Source organism: Stegodyphus dumicola, chromosome 1 (genome assembly GCF_044657685.1).
Source record: "Stegodyphus dumicola isolate Sdum_Otavi_A_Nest chromosome 1, ASM4465768v1".
NCBI lineage: Eukaryota > Metazoa > Arthropoda > Arachnida > Araneae > Eresidae > Stegodyphus > Stegodyphus dumicola.
In genome coordinates, this window is record NC_140768.1 from 105,958,603 (window position 1) to 105,985,760 (window position 27,158).

General features: G+C 31.6%; 1 protein-coding gene across 4 annotated transcripts in view; it reads left to right on the plus strand.

Moving 5' to 3' along the window:
• Bdp1 (transcription factor TFIIIB component B'' homolog Bdp1) overlaps nucleotides 1-27,158 on the plus strand; it is an 81,838-nt gene that overhangs the window by 36,796 nt on the left and 17,884 nt on the right. For all 4 annotated transcript variants that reach the window (XM_085818692.1, XM_085818683.1, XM_085818697.1 and 1 more), the window contains 10 exons: nucleotides 1,205-1,252; nucleotides 2,326-2,559; nucleotides 4,239-4,359; nucleotides 5,591-5,712; nucleotides 5,793-5,843; nucleotides 6,103-6,332; nucleotides 15,338-15,432; nucleotides 16,881-16,935; nucleotides 17,021-17,131; nucleotides 17,343-17,516. In XM_085818692.1, coding sequence (XP_085674818.1) covers nucleotides 1,205-1,252; nucleotides 2,326-2,559; nucleotides 4,239-4,359; nucleotides 5,591-5,712; nucleotides 5,793-5,843; nucleotides 6,103-6,332; nucleotides 15,338-15,432; nucleotides 16,881-16,935; nucleotides 17,021-17,131; nucleotides 17,343-17,516 — 1,241 coding nt within the window. The remainder of the gene's footprint in view (nucleotides 1-1,204; nucleotides 1,253-2,325; nucleotides 2,560-4,238; nucleotides 4,360-5,590; nucleotides 5,713-5,792; nucleotides 5,844-6,102; nucleotides 6,333-15,337; nucleotides 15,433-16,880; nucleotides 16,936-17,020; nucleotides 17,132-17,342; nucleotides 17,517-27,158) is intronic.

The window sequence follows — 27,158 nt, forward strand, 5'->3', positions numbered from 1 at the left end:
TCTTTGCAGCATTGCAGAGAAAATTTCAGATTTTGTGTAAATGTCTGCACATAAATTTGGTCAAATAAGAATCGAAGCGCTGTTGAGCAGTGCACATAATAAATACCAATGGCATTTGTTATACCAATTAGCATTACCGTGCAGCAGCTCTATTTATGTCTACATGTCCTCTTGGGGTCCATAAAATTATATACGGTAACGTGTTCGAACCTGACATCTTGCAATTCATCTGACTTATATGCTTTTCAACAATTGGTAGGAATAATGCTTCCCTTTGTAACATTTTTCTTTATGACATTAAAAGTTTTTACCAATCAGTTTGGAATAACAACTAAAAAACATTCATTTGAATCTCTGCACAATGTGCTGAAAACTTATTGTGTCAGAAGAACACACCCAGCATTATTTTTTCTTCAAGTTTTGTTCTTTTCTTTCTTCATATTTCTTTATTCAAGTCAAAAGGCTTTCATCTACTTCAATAATTTTTTTCACATCTGCAGATTTTCAACTTAGATCGAACAATTAAAGTTGTGGCACTCACCTCATAAATGTAACAATTTCAGTCCACAGTTGTATTGTGGTTCATCTTTAGGTGAAGTTCAGAAAATTCAATAGATGTCATCTCTTAACATCAAAAATAGGCAAAGAATGTAATTTTTTATCTTTCGAACCAATTTTGAGTTCTTAAATCTTTCTTCTGATTACAGGAGCCTTGTATATAGTTTTCCTTCGTTGTTGAGTTATCGATAAAATGCAGTTTCATCTCAAGGTTCTTTTCTGTCATGAATGATGCCTTTTCATTGAAAAAAGTTCTATTTCTGATTTTGGCAGCAACCAAATTATGTATTATGTTATTAGAAAAGAATTGACAAATTGAACCAATACTTCACTGGTAATTTAAAAATATGGAATTATCTAAATTTATGTGTGATTAAATGGGCACGTTTGCTAGTTTTGGCATTTTTACGCATGTACGATTTCGATAGCAGAATTATATCAAAATATCTGTCATAATGAATTTAAACTAATCGTTTCATAGAAAGGTATTAATGACAAGAATGCACTGTTATTTTTTCCTATAAGTAGGTTATAGCATTAATAAAGCATAATGGCTACTATTTAATTAATTTTGTTTTGAAAATGACACAATATATTTACTTACAAAAATCAATGCTACTGTATTTAAAATTCATTATATTTTCAGGATTATCAGTGATGTTCTTAATACTACTGAAAAATCTCTGCAGTCAGAGTGAGTATAATTTACTTTCTCACTTTTACTGTCTCCGAGCATTTGACAGCAAGTTTGTTTAAAAAATTTTTTATAGAAATTTTTGCTGTGTAATTTTATCCAGTCTCTCTGTTAAAAGCTTTTTAACTTTTTGGGGAGGGGCTGAGAAATAGACTAAGACAATTCTTGCATACATTTTGATAAGTAAAATTAGTCAATAAATTTTTGGGTACTTGCATATTATCTCGTCGACTGTGAAACTTGGCTATCATCAAATTATGAAATTTGATAGACATCACTTAAAAATTGTACCAATCATTCCTCCGGAGTTCTAAAGTAGCTGATGCCTCTTTATTTAATAAATAATCAGTATTTGACCCACTTCACTTTTCTGCTGCATTTCTATTGATTTTCTACTCTTTTGTCATACCTCTGATTTTTATCGGGAGCTCTGTTTAGCATGTTAGCTACGAGGTCAAACGTCCCACAGATGTTGTTCCATTCATTTGTTGGCCATATGCAGCTGAGAATATCGTGCCCATCATTTCACTCTTTTTTGGTGGTAGGATCCTGTAAGCTTGAATCCTGAAGTTCATGCTTATCCATCAAACATGGATAGAAGCCAATGCCCCTTGAAAAGCCCTGCACAAAGGCATCCTTTTCCTTAGGGAAATAGTTCTTGTATGCTTTGCCATAATCAAATAAACTACACCATAACTGCTTATGAATCATGCTACTTGGAGACAGTTTCACAATTGACGGGATAATGCATAAGTACCAATTTTTGCAATATCTGATTTGTATGAGAAACTGCTTTTAAAAAAGAATTGTATGAATATATTGGGAATACAGATAAGTCTCTGCCATTTAACAACGAATGGCATCATCAGTAAGTTAATGGTTAAAACTGTCCGATATACTATAGTCTTATCTGATAAATGCTCAGTTTAAAAAAAGTATCATTATTGACTAGTATTATTCATATTATTATTCAAAATAGAGATCTATGCAGACTTCACTGGTCTTTTAGTAGTATTTTGTAGAAATAATGTTTTAAATATTTCTTTTAAGTAACATTTATTATTTATCTTTAGACCCATTTCTTCTGCTGTGTCACCTGAAAGATGCAAAGCAATTAATGAAAATGACTGTGATGTGGATAATAGGCTGTTATCTACAGTTGAAACTTCAGGATTGGCTCAAAGGACAGCCAAAAATTCTACTGTAAATAACTCTGTCAGTATTCCTCAGAAAAATAAAACTCCTGCAAACAGATCTTCAAATACTGAAATTTTAAAAAAGGTTAATGAAGAGAGTTCAGAGAATAGGTAACTTAAGCAAATGAAAAATATTTTTTTAATATAATTTTGCTATGACAATTGGGTTTATTTTATTTTACAAATCTGGAAAAAAAATTTTCTTTTTTGACTGTACAGTATTTTTTAAAATAAATAATGTAAAAAATAGAATTCCTCATCTTCCATATAATCAAACCTCTAAAAAAGACTTCTTTCTTGCTAATACTTTAAATGCCACACAAATTCTCAACCACTGAAGAATTCCCCTTTGGAGAGGAATTTCACTGTTTTGGGAGAAATGCAGTCAGACTTTATTTACCTGTTAAGTGATTAGTTTCAGTTTATGAATATAAAATGCATTTTTATTCACGTTTCAGTATTTATCAACATTTTCTATACTTGCTTAATTTATGAAACACATTAAAAATTAATGTAAATTTAAATAAAAATGTATATGTATTTTTCAAGTTAGAAAAAGGGGGGATGATAGTCTACCAATGATGAAAGAGATGCTTGGGACCAAAAAGATTGATAACCACTGCATTATGCACTAGCAACATCTGAGCTTTTTCCAAAATTCAATCCCATGCCAACAATATGGCAACCAGCAGTATTACACACTATACCAATCAGGCCCACAGCAACCGAGCGGTAATATCACTGAACACTGGTAGTTCAGTCCGTGGTTAACCGATTTTGAGTGAATTGCCATAAGATTTTGAATATACTTTTGTAATTAATCTATAATTTTGAGCAATACAGATAGAGTCATTTAAATGTAATAAATGCATTTCTTAATAATTTAGATCTATAGTATTTTTAATAATGTATTTAATTGATGCAAATTAAAATATACTGCTCATCATTGTAATTACTGAAAGACATTTTTAATGCTATAATTTTAGGCAGTACAAAATTGTGTGGAGATTTTCTCTTGCCTAATTTTAAGTAATTAAATAAGCATTTGAATTTTAACATGTAGAAGTAGAAGGGTGGCGTTACCAAAATTTCAGTATTGGTTATACAGGTTAGTTCCACCCCAATTTTGACGGAGAACAAACCCCATGGGAGGTTCCAAAGGTCTCCCACTCATCTTCATCTACCCCCAACCTCTCAAGAGAATTTTAGCTGGCCATGTATTTTGAGTACTTCTTTGCCACATAGACACTGTATGTTTACAAACAACCATGCCTTCTTCAGGGGTTAATTTTAACAAAAAGTGAGAAAACTGCAAATCTATATTCATTTTATTTGTGTGTACTTCACATGTTTGATTCATGGCAAACTGTTTCTAGTTTCACAACAACATAAAATTGATAAAATGTGATCTTACAAATTTTTCTTGCATTAGTTTTTAATACTATAATTTTATTTTTAGATTTTAAAAATGTATGTGCAAAATAAACCAAAATTAATGCAAGAAACTAAATTTTTACTGGACGTCTTTATGTTAGCAAACAAGAAGCTAATATTATTTATTTTGAAGAAATTTCATAATAGAATAATTTTAGATACCTGTTTTTTTGCTGTAGATTTATTTAACATGATGAAGTAAAAGTTATTTCACAATCCTCAAACACTAAAACTCCTTGCAATAATTTCATTATTCTTTTTATTCATATAGCACTTTCTTAGCAAGCATGCACATTCTTTATTTTTATGTATGTTTAATTAATTTTTTTCACTCTGTATATTATGTACAATTTTAGATATCTCTCAGTAGAAAAGGAATGTGTACCAGTTGTTGCTTCATCTGAAAATCGTATTGTAAAATATCCTCATTTGACTAGTATCTTGAATTCCCCAAAGAAAAGACCTGAAAATAAAGAAGTATGCTATTTTGATATATTTTGCAAGGCATCTATACTTTTCTTTATACTATTTATACTTTGAGAAGCCAAAAATCATGGACTAGGTACCTAATAATATATTGCTGCTTCCAGAGCACTCAGGAAGGCAGCACTTTGTTGGATCATGGAGTGAGTAAGGTGATGTTATTTTTGAAGATACAGCCATTTGTAAAATCTGCAGTAAAAATTCATTAAATTTGTGCTAAAACTGCATTGCATTAGATGATGCTGAATAAATGGATTGTGCCTCCTGTTTATTTGAAAATACTTCAAGAAGCCTATATTATAGGAGAAGGAAAGCAAATCATGATATTAGTTGCCCATTAGTGTGGGTGAAAAGATTGGTTAGGGCTGGATATTCAGTCTAAGTTCAGATCTTAAGGAATATGCTGGCTGCATGGAAGTTCCCATAGTTTTACCTGTGTGTTATCTAAATATGAGCCAATTTTTCTTTAAAATATCCTTCAGAAAGCTAACCCTCCTCTTAAGTTGCTCTTAGGTTGCTCTTACCATGCTTGCTTTCCCATTCTGCAGATAATTTAATCCATGATATTAGTAAATTGTTCCTCAGTCTGCCTCATGGTAATTAAAGACTAATGAAACAATACACTACCATGTTAAAATGTTCTTCCACCAACTGCCTTCTCAAAATGTAGAGATGCAATAATTGCCCCTGAATTGGGTGTTGTTAGCAGTTGCTTCATATAAATGTGCCTATACTCCCGTACAGCTGCCTCCAACCTGAAGAACACTTCAGATGATAGGAAGATTCCATTGTGATACCTACCATGTACTGTAGTTCACTTCTGAATGCAAAACATTTGAAACCTTAATTTATTGATGCAAATTACGCTCACCACTATACAAACAAATCTTGAATTCTGTGGTAATGTATAAGCATTGGAATAAGAGAGTATCTGAGCAGCAAAGTTGATCATGACAGATAGTTCTGAGAAAATTTCCTGTTTAGCCAGCGCTAAAATTTTCTGTTTAATTTGTTCATCATCTTTTGTAACAGGTATCAAAAGTGTTTTTGATACATATATGTGGCCAGCCTCTTTTTGATATATGTGTGTAGAAATGCCATGTATACAATATTTACTATTTCTGTGACTTTTAGCTTCTCACTGCATTTTTGATTATTTGGATTTCACTGGAATACTGTTTCATTTCCTTAGCTTTATGAAAATTCATAAAGCGTCTTTTCTTAGGTTCTTAAAAAGAAACGAAAGTATGCTTACGCAATACCAAAAAAAGGAGCAACACCTCCTGAAAGAAGCAAAATGACCATGATGGACCTAATATATTATAATCCATCATCATCTCCGATGCAGTATGTATTTTTATAAGAGTAAATAGCATTTTTTTAATATTTCAGTTTCTTGTATTGATATCTTACATTTTTGTATATAGGGGCAGAAAAACAGATGATACTTCTGTTTCTAATTCTCGTCAAGATGAATTGTAAGTATTGCATTGTCAAATCATGGTAAAAAGTTTTTAATATCGTAAATTTTAATTTTTTTTCTGTACCATTTTTTGGTTATACAGTTTTTAGTTAGAAGAAAATTGTCTAATTTTTTTGCTCTGACACTAGAATGTAATTAAATATAATTCATAAGTAAAATGGTCAAAAGAGTTTATAACATCATCTGCATAACAATTGTGTATGTTCTGTGAGTAATTTAACAAGTATTGTAATTAATGCAATTACAAAATGCAGAATTGAAGAGTCAAACTGCGCTGAAGACAATGGTGAAAGTTCTGTACAGGAGACTATAGTACATTCTACCCCCCTTCTTATCTTAGATGAGAATGGGGAAATTGACATTGAGAAAAGCTCTCTGACAGTTCAGAGGAGTATTCCTGAGACGTTATCAACTGAAACTGTAAGGGATGACGATACAACTTATTCATCATTTAGAAGACGTCATTCAACTTGGAGTATTCAAGGTACTTTTAACATTATTTGTGAATTGCAGTTTTCATGTATATGTATATTCATTTATTTCCAATGCTGCATGCAGCCTTGATGGACTGCATATTGAACTGCAGGGGTCCAGGCCACGGGTGGCCTGCTGAAGGTATTTTAGTGGCCCCATATTTGAATTTGAAGAAAAATTGAAGAATTTTAAGAAATTTTGATTTCAAGAAAAATTGCCTTGTCAGCTTTTTGTTGTAAAAAAAAAACTTTTTTTTTCTCTCTTATTCTTGATGTATAAAACATTTTAATGACATGCCTGATATTATTTGAGATGAAAATTTTTTGAAAATAACTAACTTTTCAAAAATTTCACTTTGTCTTATGTAATATGTATTCCACCTGAACATCAATTAGAATTTATAGATTTACAGTGTTACTCTGCAGTAAAATGCAAGTTTCTTGAAAATCCTATATTAATTTTTTTAATTCGAAGTACGTAACTGAAAACAAGTATCCAGGAATTTGTATACATGCACTCTTTATGTCTTCTATCTTTGGCAGTACTTACATTCGTGAACAGTCTTTTTGTAAAATGAAAATCCTAAAATCAAAAACAAGAACACGGCTGACAGATAGACATTTGGAGGAAACTTTGCGAATTACAGCACAGATTAAACCGAATACTGAAGCTATAATCAAGCAAAAACAATGTCAAATTTCACATTAAAACTAATTACCATCTTCTGCCAGTAATACAAGTTTTTTTTTCCCTAATTACAAATGCATTTTGTAACATCGTTCTGTACCATCATCTTTACACTTTTATTTCCATAGTTAAAAAAAAGTTTTAAAACATTTTAATTCGATTTTCGTTTGAATTTTTGGAACCAATGTGCATATATATATATAAATCTGTAACACTATCTCTTCGTTGAGACACAATAACACGCCGAATAAATACTAAATTAGAAGTCAAATAACAAAAATCAGCGTTATTTTCAAAATTTTTGCAGGACTAGTTTCGATGGTATTTACTGAACCACCATCCTCAGTTGCAAAACCGCAAATGAGCGAGATAGGAATTGATGACTAGATAAGATAATCCATTTTGACCGCTATCGAATGCGGTTTAATGATGTTTTTGCGTGATATTTGTACGTAAGGACAGAATAAAATATTCTTTTCCTCCAAAAAAATTATAAAACTACATTAAAATGAATTCTGAAGAGAATTTTTTGTGGCGTCTGTATGAACATATGTACGTATCTTGCATAACTCAAAAACGAGTAGCCTCAGAACGTGGAAATTTTGTATATAAGACTGCTATAACATGTAGATGTGCACCTCATATTTTGGTTGCAATCGGTCGCACCAAACGTATATAAATATATTTTTATATATATATCTACTCTGTTACCCGGCTCGATGATCTTGGTTTCTTTACTTTTATATGTTTGTAAATTGTACATTTTTTACTTTAAAAATGATTGAATTATGTTGTTCTTGTCTTCCGGTTAAGGTTTTTATGCCTTTAGTAAATCTGTATGCAATATTTTTAGAATTATCAACAATTTTAAAGTTGTTTAAGTGCCGCTAAGCCTTTTTTTTTATGGCGGCCATTGATTGTTTACATTTGAAACAGCAGACTAGTGGATTTGTTGCCAATCTAGAGAAACTTAGCTTTGCAACAACAAAGATAATGCCTTCATTTATTATTGCGAATTAAATCATGCTTAATCCTTTCTGGAATTTTTTCGAGGAAATAAGTGTTTCAGATTTACCTCGTAATTTTTAATACAGATATTTTGAGTTTCTATGTATTTTTGCCTTGTCACGAAGTGAGAACTGAATTAATTGAATGAGAAATACTCAATCGTCTGTGAAAAACTGTTTGTTTTTTGTTTTGTTTGCTTAATTTCTTTTATACATTGTTCTAGCTTTATTATATTATTTGAATAGAACTTATGGCAATGATTAGATAATTCTTTGAATGATATAAATTTTATGCATTCTGAGTTATAATATGAACAAAATGTAATACTGTTAAGTGAATCTAGCGCCAAACTGTCGCTATGGTAAACAAATACAGTGAATTTTAAAGAATGCATTTATTCTATTGTGGTTTATGCGCTGTCGGTAAAGTAGATTTAATTCAATCCAATAAGTTTAAATGAAATGCAAGAAAAAATGCGTATAATTTAATATTGTGTATAAGGACGTCATGTGGTGTACACATCAGATTTTTTAGATAAAATTTTCTGACTATACTATTTTTTTGACAGACTTGTGAACCAAAGAACTTTGTGAATTTACTAATGTGGCCCTCGGCTGTGAAAGGTTGAAGACCCATCCTTAAGGAATAACATCTTTAAGCCCACATGTAATTTATTTAAATAATTACTACTTTTCCATTTTGCCGGCGCAAATCTTACCAAGCAGAATTTATTGGCGACAACACACAATATACACATAAAAAATGTTGGCAAATGTTAGTTCTAAGAATTTTTTATTTACAAGGTATAATTTTAATGTCATTTAAAATTTTGTAAAAAAGCCAATAAATTTGTAAAAAGACATTAATTTAAGAATTTACTATGCTTTCATGGTACAACATCATGATTTGCCGCTTCATATCAAGTGACCCCCAAGTGATCTCATCTCACGTAAACTAAGCTACAAAAATCTAATTCTGTCAGTAATTTTCTACAGTAATTTCAATTTAATTCTTAATTTGGAATTCAAGTTTAAATGCAAGAATTATTTCAATTCGTATGAATAGCTTACTCAGAAATTATGTAGCACAGCACTTTACTTCACTAGTGCCTTCTCTTTAGAATTGATGAATTTAACCCTTTACTTTGTTTTTTCTATCTTTTAGCCATCGGGTGAGCGGTGTGATTGCATCTTAATTCACTTAATTAACGCCTGCGAATGGCCTTAGGGCATAAAATTTAACTCTCTGGTAAATATTCTATGTAATTGTATGCCGGTATTGAAAGAAACAATCAAGCTGTTAAGAACTGGCTACAACTTGTTTTGAAATTGAGGAGTAAAAGTTTACCAGCGAGGATATTCCGTTTGGCATCACTTGTACCATTATTGGCGACTTTATCGCCTGCTTCGGCAAAACGGAAAAGTACCAAATAATATTGCTTCATTCATTGTGTAAATTACATTAATGCCAAAATACAAAACTGACTGATATTCTGAAACACCTCTTGCATTTTTAAATGTCTTTTAGAAGAAAGAGATAAATCTTGCATATAAGATAGCCTCTTGTAATCGAAAAAATTAATGATCTTTATTTCATGTTTAAATTAAAACCAAATAATTGTATTTTCTTTTAATTAGAGTAGGAAATGAATCATGCATTAATATATTTGTTATGTTGTGCATATAAGGAAGCATTCATATATGTTTATTGTCATATAAGTATAATTATTGCAAGCAGAAGTGAATTTATTGGAGCGTGCAGATTACAGTTGTAAGGGTGCCAGTGGTAGCTTTCGTAAAGTAAATGTACTTTTTTTTTTTTTTTTTTTTTTTTTTTTTTTTTTTTTTGTTTTTGTTTTTGTATTTATTGATGTAGTATGCGTTCTACAGCTCTTAGTTATTTCTTTCTTGCATGGTGTCACTAAAATATTTTTTATATAAAAATGTTTCCGTTCATTAATTTAAAAAAATCTAATGTATACACCACATGATTTCCCTGAACAGAGTATTAAATTATATACACGCGGAAAGCAAAAATACATAAAAACTCAAAATATCTTCATTAAGAATTGAAAGATATAGAAAAACATGAAGGACCAAATACAGTTAAAACAATTAAAAAACAGGTACTTTTCCGTTTTGCCGGCGCAAGCGATAAAGTCGCCAAAAATGGTACAACCAAAGTCAAATGGAATATCCTCAATAGTAACCTTTTACGCTGCCTTTTCAAAACAAGTCACAGCCATTTCTTATCAGATTGTTTCTTTCAATACTGGCATACAATTACATAGCATTTTTACCCAGATAGTTCAATTTTATGCCCGAAGGCCATTCGCGGTAATTAATCAATTAGAATGCAATCACATTGCTTATCTGAAGGCGAAAATATAGAAAATGCAAAGTCGAGGTTTAAATTCATCAGTTCTAATGAGAATACACTAGCGAAGTAAAGCACTGCAGTTTTACATAATTTCTGAATAAGCTATTCGTATAAATTGTAATAATTCATGCATTTAAATTTTTATTCCAAATTAAGATTTAACTTGAAATTAATGTAGATAATTACTGAGAGAATTAGATTTTTGTAGCGTAGTTTATGTGGGATGAGATCACTTGGGAACACATGATATGAAACAGCAAATCAGGATGTTGTACCATGAAAGCATCTAGTAAATTTTTAAATTAATGTCTTTTTACAAATTTATCGGCTTTATTTATTGCATTTTTACAAAATTTTAAATGATATTGAAATGTTTATACCTTCAAAATAAAAATTTTGTAGAACTAACATTTGTTAACATTTTTTATGTGTATACTGTATGTTGTCGCCAATAAAGTCTGTTTGGCGAAATTTGCAATGGTGAAACGGAAAAGTACTAAAACACAATTTTTCCAATTAAAATTACAGCTTCTATGCAAAAACAAGCAATTCGGCCAGCAGGCGAGAAGGCAGGTTTTTCAGTGCGCAAAACTGAAAGTTTTATTTTGGTCCCACTTGGGAAAAATACACTGAAGGTGCAGAAACTGAATTCACTATTCTACTAAGTTTCAAATGTAAGCAAATCTGTCTGCTATGTTAAAAATTTAGGTTTAGCTGCACTTAAACAACTTTTAAATTGTTGATAATTCTACAACTGATGCATGCATATTAATTAAAGGCATAAAAATCTTAACTGAAAGATAAGAACAATACAATTCATTTTTAAGCAAAAAATGCACAATTTACCAACATATAAGATTTAAAAAAATGAGCTCACTGAGCCAAGTAACAGAATGGATATATATTTATATACTTCTGGTGCGACCGATTGCAACCAAAAAGGAAGGTGCACAACTGCATGTTAAAGCAGTCATATACAAAATGTCAATGTTCTGAGGCTACTTGTTTTTGAGGTATGTGAGATATGTCCGTATGCCGTGGAGAAATCTCTTTTGAATCCATTTTAAATCAGTTTTATAATTCATTTGGCGAAAAAGACTCCTTTATTGTGCCCTTAAGTACAGATGGCATGCAAAAACATCGTTAAATTGCATTCAATAGTGGTCAAAATGTTTATTTTCATTACCGAACTTTTTGTGATTACAATACTCATTTTACTTCGTACAGGGAAGTTAAAAATATTAATTTTTTTGTCCCATTAAATTTAAATTGCCTCCAATTTTACAAAACAATAGCAGGAGGGGTCATTGAAAGGCGTGCTTTTATGAGTCTCTAAGCCATATACACTATGAATGTCATGCAGTATGACCAAAAAATAGTAATCTTTTATAAACAAATTTCCACCATGTTTCTGGGAGACAACGCGGAAGCATTTGTGGTATGGTACTCCGCATGCACTGTTCCTTTAGTTTCAGAATCCTGTAACACAATTCAGTAGTTTGGGGATTACTACTGTCTGTAGGATTGACGAAGTTCTTTTTGTGGTTACAGTTTGAGGATCGCAAAAATGATAGCTTGCTTTTTACAACAATACCTTCTCTGCTATGATGAGAGCCCATCCCCCAAAAATTCAGTTGAGATGTGTTCTCTTTTTTTAGTCCAAAGGGGCAGTTTGCCCAGAAGGACTATTAATTTTATTTTGGCATTTTGCATTGGTTCACTATAAATGTCAGCTCATTTCTCAAATTGTTGTCACCAGATATTATTGCCCTGTGTTATATTTAAAGAAATTAAATTATGAAGAGTCTGTATAAATGTATGTATGTTTCTCGCATTGTGATAAACCAGCGGTACGTAGAGCCATCAAATTTTGAGTAATATTATCTTCCACCAAATATATGGGCATTTGGAAGCCCTAATTTGGAATTTAAAATTTGTTTTACTATAGATTTTATATTTTGTAACACTTTAACAAACTCAACGATTTCAAAGTGAGCAATGGCAACACTGTACTGGGGGGGTACATTTTTATCTCCAATGCACGAGACTGTGTATTAGAAATTTTAAAGATATGCTCTTTTCAAGTTATTTTGCGATATTCATGTTGATTTGAATTTTATGGTTTAAGTGTGAAGAACATGATATTTAATCAATAATGTTAACGTACAATACATTTAAAAAAATGCTCCTTTGAACATAATATAAAACCTGAAAGCTTTCAGTTTTTTTTTTTTTTTCTTTTTTTCCCTTTTTAAAATTCTCCACTGATTTCGAGCAACATGAGCAGAACTTCTGTACTAGGCAGCACAGAAATGCACTTCAAATGTGATAAAGGTATTTAGCTCAGAAAGGAATACTGAAATGTGTCATGTCATGTCTATGACATTTGTCATTTGGCAATCAATGTTAGATGTGTTACCATTAACAGAGTAACTTAAAAACGCATAGTAGTAGCAATTTTTTTTTTTCACTGCAAGTGGACACAGAATTGGTAAATTTTGCTTGCAGTGTGCATTTACTAGTACATGCATGTAGGTACAAAAAAAACAACAAAGGGTATGATTGCAACTAGGGAGCAAGCATTTATTGGTAGTTTATCACTGGATCATGGTACCAGCTGATTGTTCTGCTTGAGATCATCTTATTTTTGTCTAATATGTGGATCTGATTCATAGAAAAAATAATCAAAATCATATGACTGTTTTAATATCGTATATTAAATTTCAATACTTTTCCGTTTCAACGGCACAAATCTTGCCAAGCAGACTTTATTGGCGACAACATACGGTATACACATAAAAAAACGCTAACAAATGTTAGTTCTAAGAATTTTTTATTTTCAAGGTACAGTCAAAAGTCGTTAATCCGGACTCGTCGGGACTTCGGCAATTCCGGATTATCGATTTTTCCGGATTATAGATCATCAGTTTAAATCTGGTAAAATGGCATGCAGAAATTATAAAAGTAAAAATATGAAACTGTAATTTACAAAATAAAGAACAATTATGATCTAAAGGGTATCAAAATTTACAAAAAAAGCTTAATATTTATTTGTTTACTTTATTAAACATTTCTTTCAATGTAAGTTGTTTCAGTTGCTTTGTTTCTTATGTGATAATACATTTTCTTTAATTCTATAAACAGATATAATTTCTTGTTCAGTTACAAAGTTCCGCTGTTCAAGTCCTATAATTGCTGTGTCGAGAATACCGACTAATTTGTCAATCGAAATTTTTTCGTTTTCAATAACCTATGTCACTTTCTTCGCTATCGGAAGCGAATTATAATGACGAGGCATTTGATTTAAATCATATCAAAGACAGAGTACATCGAGATGAAATACTACATTGAGTAAGCAATTACAAGCCAAATAAAATAAAAACATCTGCCCTTAAGATAAGGGTAGTGCTGACAAATCAACTTCCAATTCATTGCATGCCACCGCAGCGTTAAAGATAAATAAAGTTTAGATAAACAAACGTTAAAGTTTAGATAAACAAAGAATATGCCTTTATCCATTTTTTGCAGCAATTCCATTTTTTGTTTAATGGACTCCGAAAGATACTTTCGCTTTGTATATCCTTTACATATTAGTAAATATATATCGGAAATTCTATTTGACATAATCGAAAGTTCAAGCTTACTTTTATAAAATTGCTCTAACAGTCTGGAAAAAATAATAATCCGGATCCAATTTGAAGATTAAGGAACAACGCAATCTGCAACATTAACTGAAATAGATAATTAAATAATTTTAGCTTAGCTTATCCCGTCCATTATACATTAAACACGCATTCGTAAACGTATTTTGTGCACGCGCACATGCAAATTCGCAGCGGTAAAGGTATTACGTGCATGCGCAGAAAGTTTGTAGCTTTGAGGTCCGGATTATAGATCATTCCGGATTATGGGTGTCCGAATTAACGACTTTTGACTGTATAATTTTAATGTTGTTTAAAATTTTGTAAAAAAGACATTAATTTAAGAATTTAAAATGCTTTCATGGTACAACATCATGATTCGCCGGTTCATATCACGTGACCCCAAGTGATCTCATCTCACGTAAACTAAGCTACAAAAATCTAATTCTGTCAGTAATTATCTACCTTAATTTCAAGTTAAATCTTAATTTGGAATACAAGTTTAAATGCAAGAATCATTTCAATTCATTCGAATAGCTTACTCAGAAATTATGTAGAACCGCAGTGCTTTACTTCGCTAGTGCATTCTCATTAGAACTGATGACCCTTGACTTTGCCTTTTCTATATTTTTGTCTTCAGTTGAGCAGTGTGATTGCATCCTAATTGATTTAATTCTCGCGAATGGCCTTAAAGAATAAAATTGAACTGGTAAAAATTATATGTAATTGTATGCCATTATTGAAAGAAACAATCAATCTGATAAGAAATAGCTGTGGACTTTATCACTTGTGCCGGTAAAACAGAAAAGTACCTAAATTTCATTAGACAAAGCATAAGATTTGTGTATTTTTAGTAAAAATAGTCATCACCTAAAAATCTAGTTTATTAAGTTCATTGATTGCTAAATTGTAATTGTACATCTGTGACTCATTCAAAAGGTATTTAATTGTGCAATCTTTAAAACCTGGTATATATTAGATATATAAAATTAAATTATAATAGTGTAATTTTATTTTTTGATCATTATGACTTGATGATTGAAGCTGAAGAATAAGTTTACAGATTTGTTGAGTATTGCAGAAGATTGAAAGTTTCAAAAATCTGCTAAATCTAATATTTAATAGTGCAATTAAAAGTGTTTATAAATCATATAATCATATTTGTTAAAGTACATCCAACGTAAATTCTAAGTGTAGTTAAGCATTCTTGTAAATTACAGAACTGTTTCCATTGTACACTTGGTTACAAAATAACAAAATTTATTACCATGAATGTAATTAGCAGTCATCTTTCTTTCAGAAACTGCAAAGTTTTATAAAGCTCTCAGTTTAGTTGGGACAGATTTTGGATTGATGGAAAAACTGTTAACTAATCGTACAAGAAGGGAATTAAAGGTTGGCATTTTTTAATTCATCTGTATTATTTCAGAGTTTTGTATATGAACTTTTAGTTTTTAATTTTTATTAAAAATATGTAATCCTGAATGCATTTATATTCCTGATAAAATATAAATGCATTTTATATGCATATTTTGTAATTTTTTGCATTTCTGTTTTGCTATTTAATAATCTGCAATATCATTTTATTCATTCTTAAGTATATTAAAGTACTTTAAAAAAAATAGTATCCATGTCTATCATAACAAATGATCAATCCATGGCTGTATAGCTATGTGAAACATAATTACATAATATAATAAGCAAACTGAAAAAGTGTATTAACAAATATGTTCTAAGAAAATTGTTAGGTACAAGAGATTATAATCAGTGATATCTTCTATTTTATTTCTGTAACTAATAATGTAATAAAGTTCAAGTAATTCTATGCAGTATGGATATTTTATATTTTTATTTTGATTTTGGTTGCATATATTTGTTAAGTTCCAAAATCTGTATTTTTTGTTGTTGTATTTTAGCAAAATATTTTTACAAAAATGTGTTAAAAAGTAAGAAGTTAAAAGGATATTAGCATATTGCCCAAGTCTCATGTATAAACTGATATTTTATAAGAGAAAAAAAAAGATTTTATTATATGAGCTTGATATGTTGAAGATGTTTTTGAAGAAACATAATTAAATGTTCTAAACATTTTGCTTTATAAATATATTATCTGTTTACATAAATATTAAGAGATAAGTAAAAAATAGTTAACAGGCTGTTCATTTGTAAGGCTTTGGAGATGAGATTGGTGTTGCCAGACAAATAAGTTTTTTGCAAATTTTCTACTTTGAGCAAACTTGTAGCTCTAAAATTTATGTCTGTGATTTTACAAACTTTCTGCTATTCCATCTCTCCTTGGGCTACTTTAAAATTTTGCTAATGTTTCATAAAATCTGTATATGTTAAAATAATGTACCTATTAAAATTAATTTGTAATAAAAAGTAATAATTTACTTAGGCTGAAATAAATGTTGGCAGCTAATGTATTCATAGCTGTATTAACCATGTTGAATGATTTTCTAAAAATTTAACACCACTTTTCAAAATGCTTGGTGCAAAATGCCCTTGTGTAAAAACTTGTTTGAAACAATAACAGTCAAGACGAAAATTAATTACAAACTAAGAAACCATGAAAGAAAATCAAATTAAAATCATTTTACTTGAAATGCTCAAAGTAATTGAAATTAAAACATAAGTCATCATTTCCTTATAATACTGGATGAATCTATTGATGTGTAATGTTATAAGCATCTGTACGTATGTGTACATTATTATAATGGAAAAACAATAATAAAGTTTTAACACCAGTTTTAAGATTATTAAAGCTGAAGAGATTTAAAAGGTACACCAGATTTCTAAATAGCTACATAAATTTAACAGTGAAACTCTTCTTTTCATTATAGTTGAAATTCAAACGTGAAGAAAAGCAGAACTTAGCCTTGGTGAATAAAGCAATGTGTAAGTCTGATTTAGTTTATTTTTCCTTGCTCGTAATTCTCATGTAAATCCCAAGTATTAATCTTAACTTCTTTTTTCTTAATAGATGAGTCTGAAACATTTGATATTGAAGCTTTAAATGATGATAGTGAAATAGGTAGTGAATTTTTTGAAAGCATCGAAGGAATACAAAATGTCATGGATTGTTCTGCATCAGGTAGCACTTAAAATTAGACAATTATTGTTCTTATTTTATAACACTTGTATCGTGGTATTTAATTTTGGATCAAACTGCATTATCATTGCAATGCAACTTGCATTGTTTTGGCTTTATTAGAGATGAAACATTTTCTCCAGCATGCTTGTAATACATTTTCTGTTTTTTTTTTTTTTTTTTTTTTTTTTTTTTTTTTTTTTTTTCTCTTTAGAGGTTGATACCCCTGATAATTCTCGTTCAAAGCAAAATGAATATATTGATAAAGAAAAAAGTTTATCTACTGTAAATACACCTACTGAAAATAAACAATTACTAACAGATTCATCAGTTGCTGGAGATGAAAAATCAAATGATTCATCAGTTACTGGAGATGAAAATTTAGAAGGTATTATTTTCTTTTGATAAATACTAATAACAGATGGAAAGAAGATGACATTATATGTAGTAATTTCATGTTTCATCTACTGTACTACCTAATTAAGATTAAATTTTTTCATCAATAATTAATGATAAAAATAAGTGATAATCACTTTGTAATAATGTATTGGATTATCCAGAAAATTCTGCAGCTTCTCAAATCAGAGTGCTTTTACTTTTAATTATTTTGTTACTGCTGATAAGGACTATTTTATTATGTGATTATATTTAGTCCATTCTGCTTATGCTGCATAATTCTAGCATGTGTTGAGGTATGATTTTTGTGTGTGTGCAGTGTTAAGAACAAAGAACCCAAAAGTTTATTTTCATCATATTATGCTCTTTTACTTTTAAAAGGGTAAAAATGCTTGTCAGACTGCTCATAAAATTTATACTTTATATGGACAAAGTGCTGTTTTTAATGGCATAATCTTAATGATTTTTTAAAAAAAAGGAATTTTCCAGTTGCCAGAGAGATTTCAAAAAAGTCACAAAACAAAATAGTTCTTATATGTTTAAAGAAAATTGTCTTATGTTTTGTATCATTTATCTTGAAAATTCATTTGAAAGTTTTACTGTGCAGATCTCACTGTTAATGTTAAAGGTAGTTTGAAAAATCTAACCGTGGAAAGATTATGTCTGCCGTGGACAGTCATTCTTTGTATACAAGGACCTATTTAAAGAAGCTATCACAAAAAATCTGCATTTATACAGTTCAGAAACTATCAGACAGATTAAGTACTGAAGAAAGTACAGTACCTGATCATTTGAATGAGAATGCAAGCCACTATAATGTATGGATACCTCATGCTTCAACAGAGCAGAAAATACTCGCGTGAATTTTAGCATTCAGTTCTCTGCTGAAAAAAAAGAAGCCCCTTTGAAGTAAGCCAAAAGAATGTCCTATAATGACATTGAAAATGAAGGCTGTATCCAAAAAAAGTAATGCCTTGTATATGGTGGGACTGCTAAGGGTTGCATACTATGAAATGTTGCAATAAATTCAGAAAAATATGTAGATTCATTAGAAACAGGAGATGTGAAAAATGTGCAATGCCCTAGCCGGGAATCGAACCTATGACCTCTCGAATACATGTTGAGTACGCTTCCAATTACAACATGAAGGCATGCAGAAAGGAGGAAGAAAATACCTTATATACTTTTAAAGGGTGACTGCGGGTTTCAGGGACCCAATCGCCAAATCTTGATGATGATGAATTATCATCCATCACCTTTTACTTCGGGCAGCACTTGTTTCGTCATTAGGTTATTTTTGAAGCTAGAGACATGAAAAATGTGCAGTGCTTTTTCTGGGACTCAAACTGTGGACCTCTTGAATATGCTCTGAGGTTGTTACCGTTACACCATGAAGTCATGCGGGAAGGAGGGAGAAAATACTTCATAAGTACTTTTCCCAAATGCCGATTTTAAGAGTGAAAAATTGTAGCAAAACATCCAGAGCTAACCACTTGTCAAGGTGTTGTCTTCCATCATGACAAAGCTCGGCCGCACATTGCAATTAATGTCAGACAAATGGATGAGTATGGATTGGCATGTTTTGGGTCATCCCCCATGTCCACAAGTCATTTCTTTCCCTATTTTCATTTCTTCAAGTCACTTCAAAATTCTCAGAAGAGCCTGGAGTTCACTTCTTTGGAGACTGGCAAGTAGCAGCTTGATAACTTCTTACAAATGGACTTAATGATTTTTTTAAAAAAAAGGAATTTTCCAGTTGCCAGAGAGATTTCAAAAAAGTCACAAAACAAAATAGTTCTTATATGTTTAAAGAAAATTGTCTTATGTTTTGTATCATTTATCTTGAAAATTCATTTGAAAGTTTTACTGTGCAGATTTCACTGTTAATGTTTTCAGTATAGGGATAAAGTACTCAATTCTTCATATATTATTTTATTTTATGTATTTATTTTTATACATATATATGATTTGTATAATTTATGCATGAATTAAGACAAGAAAATAAGAGTATATAAAATTTTTTGTTATGCAACTAAAATGGAACTTCATCCATATTCACATCTAGACTTAAATCTCTTTAAAAGAAAGTATTAAGTGCTTGCGAAATTTTGTCACATTTAATATGTTTATTTAACCCTTCAAGCATCCTTAACTTTGGTTCCAAAAAATGCAGATTTGCCAAAAATATCATGAAAAAGACATTTTCCTGATATTAATTACAATACGCCCTTGTTATTCCATAGCTGGATTTCTTTTCTTTTAATAAACTTCTCTAATTATTTGAACACATTTTAAGATGCATGTATGTATAACTATATAAAAGTTTCAGTGAAATTATTCTCAAACAAAATGTATATGGTTTGGCCAGCCATTTGGAAAGTTAAGTAATAGAAGAGGGGAATTTACATATCCATTTTTCAAGTTCTTCAATATTTGCAGTGAACCTTTATCTTGAAATTCTTGCAATTCATCACATTTAGATTATTTTGGTTTTCTTCAAGTGATTTATCATTAACATCAGTTTTCACCACTTCATGTAAAAATTGATTGGTACAGTTTTCTTCAATTTTATTTTTGTAGCAATATGTTTTGGTTAACCTCCCCAAAAAAACATGCATTGTCTTAGAGACATGATCTGGTTCAGTTTTTTACTTAGAATAAAAATTTAGTTGCATTGTTTTAGATAGTAGATAAATTTTAAGATCATTAATATATTTTAAAGTATCTTAAAAAAAATGTTGTGTCCTTTTACTTATATGCAGTCTGATAAACATTTATTGTTACTTTATAAAAGTTTAATTTTACTGATATATACTGCAGTTTATGTCTTAATGCATGATAATTATTCTCAAGATATTTTAGGTACCTGCATGGTATTTTATTTATTGAGTATATAGGTATCATTAGTTATGCCAGGATTATATTCATCTGTAAGGAATGTATTTATCATATGTCTTAGATTTTAAAAAGTTATAATTATGAATGAACTGAAATGATCTAATCACTTCAGTTATAAGCATTTAATAAATATTGAATTAAAGCAAGATCCTAACAATATTATCTGAATGAGCTTATTGTAGTGAATTATTTTAGTGTTAGCTGCCTCCAAATATAAATTACTCACGAGTAGGCAACTGTTTATTTAGTCAAGTTGAATGACTTTCTCCTTCTTCACAAACACACTTTCTTTTGCCCACTTGGTAATGGTAAATAAGGGTAATGGAATAAAGAATACTTCAGGCACTAGACATCATGGGAGCTCTTTCAGAAGACAAAACTCATAGTACAAAATCAATATCCAAATCTGTATGATGCACATACTGACACTGTACCAAGCTGGCCATGGATATTAGCATAATTTCTCTTTCATCCTCCACCCAGGATGAAGTTTATCAGAAATAAGTTAAACCATATGGAGTTTAACTAAGATACTACAAACTTTTAAAGTAAAACAATAAAATATGCGTTGGTATACTCAACATTTTGGTTGAAGTCTTCAAAGTGCAATTGCATACTTTTCTATCTTTTCCTGTATAAATATCTTCATAAATACTTCAAATCCCATAATGGTGAGGTTACTTTTTTTTTTTTTTTTTAGTTAACATGACATCACCCGATTAGAGCTCATGTGCCTTGTTGACATGCATTGTATAATGAGCACCCCTTAGTTGTAGTAAAATATTCCTTGCATCAACTGTGCCAAAAGTTATTCAGCAGACCATGGGAATATACATACTGTTACGAATTTGGCATTTAAATAATTAACGTTAGTTGAATTGTAAGTTAAATGGTTTTATTTCCCACGCAGTGCAGCGCATGACGAATAGTAAAAGAAAGCTAAGCCGTAAAATTGAAAATACAAGAGCGCGTGCATGTAACATTTAATAAATATCCCTTTTTGATTTCGAGAAAGTACTAGAAAATTCTCGCGTGCGATTTTAAAATCTTATAAAAGGAGGAAAACCTTTCAGTTCCTTGTAGTTACTTAGTTTGTTGTTGTTTTCAGCGTTTGTTTAGAAAACTGCTCTTGTAGCGAATTCGCGGATTATCTTTCTTTAGCTGTTTTTAATTAAGTTCTCTTGAACGTTTGAGTAGTTTAAAGATAACTACTGTGAGATATTGTAATACTGCACAAATATTTTAGGAAATTTAAGCATATTTGTTGTAATAATAATAAATTTTTGTTCATTTTTCATCGGACTTGTGCATTCATTTTGTAACGAACCCGTACACATGCAACAATTTTTGGTGTCAGAAGTGGGATTTGAATGCCAATAACAAGAGCGATGGAAGAACAATTCAGGCAAATGAGGCAGAAACCAACCATAAAGTGCTGGAACTGCGGTGTTGTAGGCCACATACGAAGGAACTGCTGAACATCCCAGAGCACAGGAAATAAGAGAGGCGGGTTAAACTGACAATTAAATGCCATGGGACAGAAAAGGATTGACAAGAAACTAAAGTGCTGGAACTGTAGAGCTGAAGGCCACGTACGAAAGAATTGCAGAACACCCCAGAGTGCAAAAATTAAGATCATTTCCCAGCAACGACACAGGAAACAAATTAATGGCCATATCGAGGAACAGAGGTTGCCAGAGAATGAAAAACCTTGTTTTAAAGCGCTCAAGATTTCTACAGTGAGTGACAACAGTAACGGACTGTCCATCAATGGGCACATCGATGGAGTTCCTTGCAATATGATCATTGACACAGGAGCTAATGTTACCATCATTTGGAGAGATTTAGCTCAACAGTTTAAAGATAAACTTATTTGGATGCCATACTGTGTTACCCTTCAGACTGCGTCTGGTGACAAGATCGACATAACTGGGAAGTTAAACGTGAACATCACGTTTGGAAGTGCCGCCTACCATCACACGGCTTTCAGTGTCTCACAGAAGTGATGGGACACTTTTGCTTTACAAAAGGAAACTGTAGTAAAATAAATTTAAAAAACATGTAAAAAATTTTTGTGGGTGTGTTTCATATTTAAATTTAGTAACAATTATTACATAACATACATTTTCTCAAAATATTAAAATATTAATTTAATAAAAATACAATTGTTTAGAACGGAGCAAAAAATTGCTCACGTAAGTGATGGGACACTTACTTTTCCATCAAATATTTATCCAAAAATTTCACTTTTTAAAAGGTTTTAACATTTTGTTGGATTTCCTTTTACTTTTAAAACATGATTTAATCTTCTTGGGATGGATTCGACTAATATTTCTGTGATTTCTGGAGCGATTTTACCCCATTCCTCTTGAAGCACCGATTTTAATTGTTCTTTTGAAGAAATGGTGTGTTTGCAAATTCTTGATTCCAATTCTTGCCAAATATTCTCTATGGGATTTAAGTCTGGAGATTGTGGTGGTGTTTTTATTATTTCAGGATAGTTATACAGCAATCAGAGTCTAACTTTCAAAGCAGTGTGCTTGGGGGCATTATCCTGGTAGAATTTAAAATCGTTATGAAGGTTCAATTTTCGTGCTGAAGATTTCAAATTTTGATTTAAAATGTCAATATACTTGTACTGATTCATTATACTGTCAATAAAAACAAGATTGCCAACTCCAGCGGACGACATACACCTCCATACCATAACTCCTCCTCCACCATGTTTTACTGTTGTCTGTTTGCGAAATTCTTCCCTGGGTTTTCTCCACACCAAGATTCTACCGTCAGAACCAAACATATTAAATTTACTCTCATCAGTAAATATAACTTCATTCCAGTAATCAGAATTCTTATTTATGTTGGATTTTGCGAAAGCCAGTGTGAGTTTTCTATTCTTTTCACTTACGAACAATTTTTTCCTGGTTGCTCTACCATGATATCCAGCAGATCGAATTACTCTTCTAATAGTCTCAGGATTAACAATTACTCCATATAATGCTTGTAAATCAGCAGCAACCTTAGGAACACTCATTCTTGGGTGTTTTTTTTTTTTTTTTTTTTAATATTTCGAACGATAATTTGCTTTATTCCATTGGATAGCTTTGATGGTCAGCCAGGTCTTTTATCCTGAATCATATGAATCTTTTTATATCGTTTAATGATATTGAAAACTATTGAATGACTCAAGTTAACTGTTTCAGCAGTTTCTCTAATAGATTTTCCACGTTCAATAATAATAACTAATTTTCGAATTTCAGGCAAAGTTTCTTTTTGTTTAGCATTTATGGCTGCACAGAGCTAAAAAACACAAAAATTCTAAAACAAACTGGAGAGAAATACTGCAGACGATTTTATAAATTATTGCCAGTTGCTTTTGTGTAAAAATAAAAACCCCCAAAAATATTTTTATTGTAGTACGTAGTAGTATCTAATGGTGTCCCAATGTGAGCCGTTTTTTGCTCCGTTCTAAACAATTGTATTTTTATTAAATTAATATTTTGAGAAAATGTATATTATGTAATAATTGTTACTAAATTTAAGTATGAAACACGCCCACAAAAAATTTTTACATGCTTTTTAAATTTATTTTACTACAGTTTCCTTTTGTAAAGCACAAGTGTCCTATCACTTTTGTGAGACACTGTATGTGGCGGATATTACAGATCCATGCATACTCAGATTGGACTTTTTAAGGAAATACAATTTTTCCTTAGACTTAAAAAACAACAAACTGCTTTCATCATCTGATGACATGACTGTCCATCCTCAACAGGGATCCTTGCCTGGAAATGTCGATGCCTTGTCCTAAACACCCAGTTCGGGAAGCTGCCGAAATCATACTAGGGTCGAAAAGAAACGCAAGACTACCAGTTATTCTCCATCCCAGATGCTCTTCGGTCGGGACTTTCGTCTATCTTGTGACCACATGTTTGATCGCCATACGGATGTGCCTTCATCGCCTGAGGAACACATCCAAGAAGTGATGCACCATTCTGCACGAAAGCGAGTCAACTTGGCAACTTGGAGAAAGTGAAAACGAGATACGACATGAGAGCTACTGGACACAGATTCAACGAAGGAGACAAGGTGTGGTTGTGGAACCTGATTTGACGAAAAGGAGTCAAGCCTACATTACAATCACCTTGGGATGGTCCGTACATGGTCCTAAACAGGCTGAATGACCTTGTAGTTTGGATCCGTAAGTCTTCAAACTCTGAACCTAAAGTCGTTCTTTACGACAGGTTAGGTTAGCTGTCCAGGGATTGTACTGCTCGGGACGTGCAGTCCTTGGGAAGGGGGCAATGTTACGAATTTGGCACTTAATAATTAACGTTAGTTGAATTGTAAATTAAATGGTTTTATTTCCCGCGCAGTGCAGCGCGTGACGAATATTAAAAGAAAGCTAAGCCGGAAAATTGAAAATACAAGAGCGCGTGCATGTAACATTTAATAAATATCTGTTTTTGATTTCGAGAAAGTACTAGAAAATTCTCGCGTGCGATTTTAAAATCTTATAAAAGGAGGAAAACCTCTCAGTTCGTTGTAGTTACTTAGTTTGTTGTTGTTTTCAGCGTTTGTTTAGAAAACTGCTCTTGTAGCGAATTCGCGGATTAGCTTTCTTTAGCTGTTTTAAATTAAGTTCTCTTGAACGTTTGAGTAGTTAAAAGATAACTAATGTGAAATATTGTAATACTGCACAAATATTTTAGGAAATTTAAGCATATTTGTTGTGATAATAATAAATTTTTGTTCATTTTTCATTGGACTTGTGCATTCATTTCATAAAGAACCCGTACGCACGCAACATGATCATACTTTAAAGGATCGCATTTCTGCTGCAGCTAACTTTCTCATATCTCTCCCAAAGTCATCCTTACCAAGCAACCTTTTTACTATATATTTGGATGAATGAAGGTTTTCCCACCAAAAAACATTCTAAATAAAGTTAGGGAAAAAAAAACATGAAAGCAGTGCCTTTAGTGCGGGTAGTAATCACCACCTAAATATATGATTTTCTGCAAATGTTTTGATAGTTTTCCAAAGCCTTCAGCCCAGAAACTTGGTGGCCACGAGTTCAAAACACATCAACCTCATTTCGGACATCCTGTGCAGAATGGTAGATAGCACCAGCAGATGTAGCTGCAGGTGTGAAAAAAGTTATACGTCTGAAGGAGCGATGTCGGGGCTATATGGTGGATGTGGCAAAAGATCCCATTTGAGTCTGTACAGAGTCCATCCTGTGAATGCAGACACTTGTGATATTGTATTATATTGATGGAACATTTCCTTTTTGCACTGGAACTCAGTTCCACATTTTACCTTGATAACTGCATCAATATAGACAAGCATCTCGATACTTTACATCTTGAAAAGTTAAAACCCTCGACACTTTACTGTCGATTGTTTTAACGTTTTTCAGATACTCTTTGTGGATAACACTACGGCAATCCCACTGCATCCCTAATCTTTTTGTTAGTCAAATTGCACTTTGCAATGCTGCCGACAGACTCGCCTGGCACAGACAATTCCCCTTTTTGGCCTGTGTTGTTGAAATAAATCCACTTTTCATTGCAAGTGATGATCTGGCCCAGAATTTTATTCTTGCATTGATATTCAAGCAAAGTAGTGTGCAAACCCGAACATGTCTGTCCTTATCTGCTTGAGTCAGCTCATGCAGCATTCAGCAATTAAACTTCTGCATCAACTTTATGCGATGCGTAGTGTAACTAATGAGCATGATACTAACATCTAACTCCTTAGCAAGCTCTCGAGTGATTGCATACTGATTTTCTTCCACAACTACTCACAGGCAGGCTTCATCAACATCAGTAGGCTGGCCAGAGGGCTCTGCTTCTTGAATGTCATAATCCTTGTTTTTGAACTTTCAGTACCAAACCTGCACAGTGTCATATGATAGAACATTAGCACCTAAAGCTGTATACATGATTTGGTGACATTCAGTACCTGACTTTTTGCAACAGAGCTGGAAGTAAGTGATGGTTCTAATCTGTTAACGTGATAATTACATTTCAAACACCTTAGTGAAAAATCCTTTGACAAAATATGATTAAACATGCCATGTCTGTTTGCACAGACGATATTTGCGATGGTGGGAAACTTTTGTTAAAACCCAATATTTAAACTGAATACCCTTTCTACTATAATAATCCATCATCTGATCATCTGTAACTGAATTCCATAATCTTCAGAGATCATATTCTACTCTCTTAAATGTCTTTGTATTGTCACTTTATACAGTTTTCTATACTTTGCATCTTGCTATGAAGCGTTGAAAGCAAGAATATATTCCTCACTTGTTATGCTTGAAACCATTTCTAAATAAGGGGTGTAAGTTACTACACATGAGAAAACATCAATGTATGATATTTCATTTAACCTTTCACATAAAGTGGTCTTACAAAGTCCACTCCCATAACACCAAACACACACAATTCTTTAATTCTTTCAAGAGGAAATGGAGCTGTTGTTTGAGTTCCTTGGTGTGCCTTGAACCTGTTGTCCGTGGTGTGCCTTGCCTTGTTAAAAGGGTTTTGAACAGTTGGTTGCATTAATAACCAACTGTTCAAAACCCTTTTATAACCTCCTATTATCCAGTTGCAATCTCTTAATTTGTACAAGCGTGTCAAAAATGTTTGTGTATAATTAACAATTCTGTAAAGCAGTACTTATCAGGAAATCACACATACTCTTTGTAGATAAAATTTTCCCATAA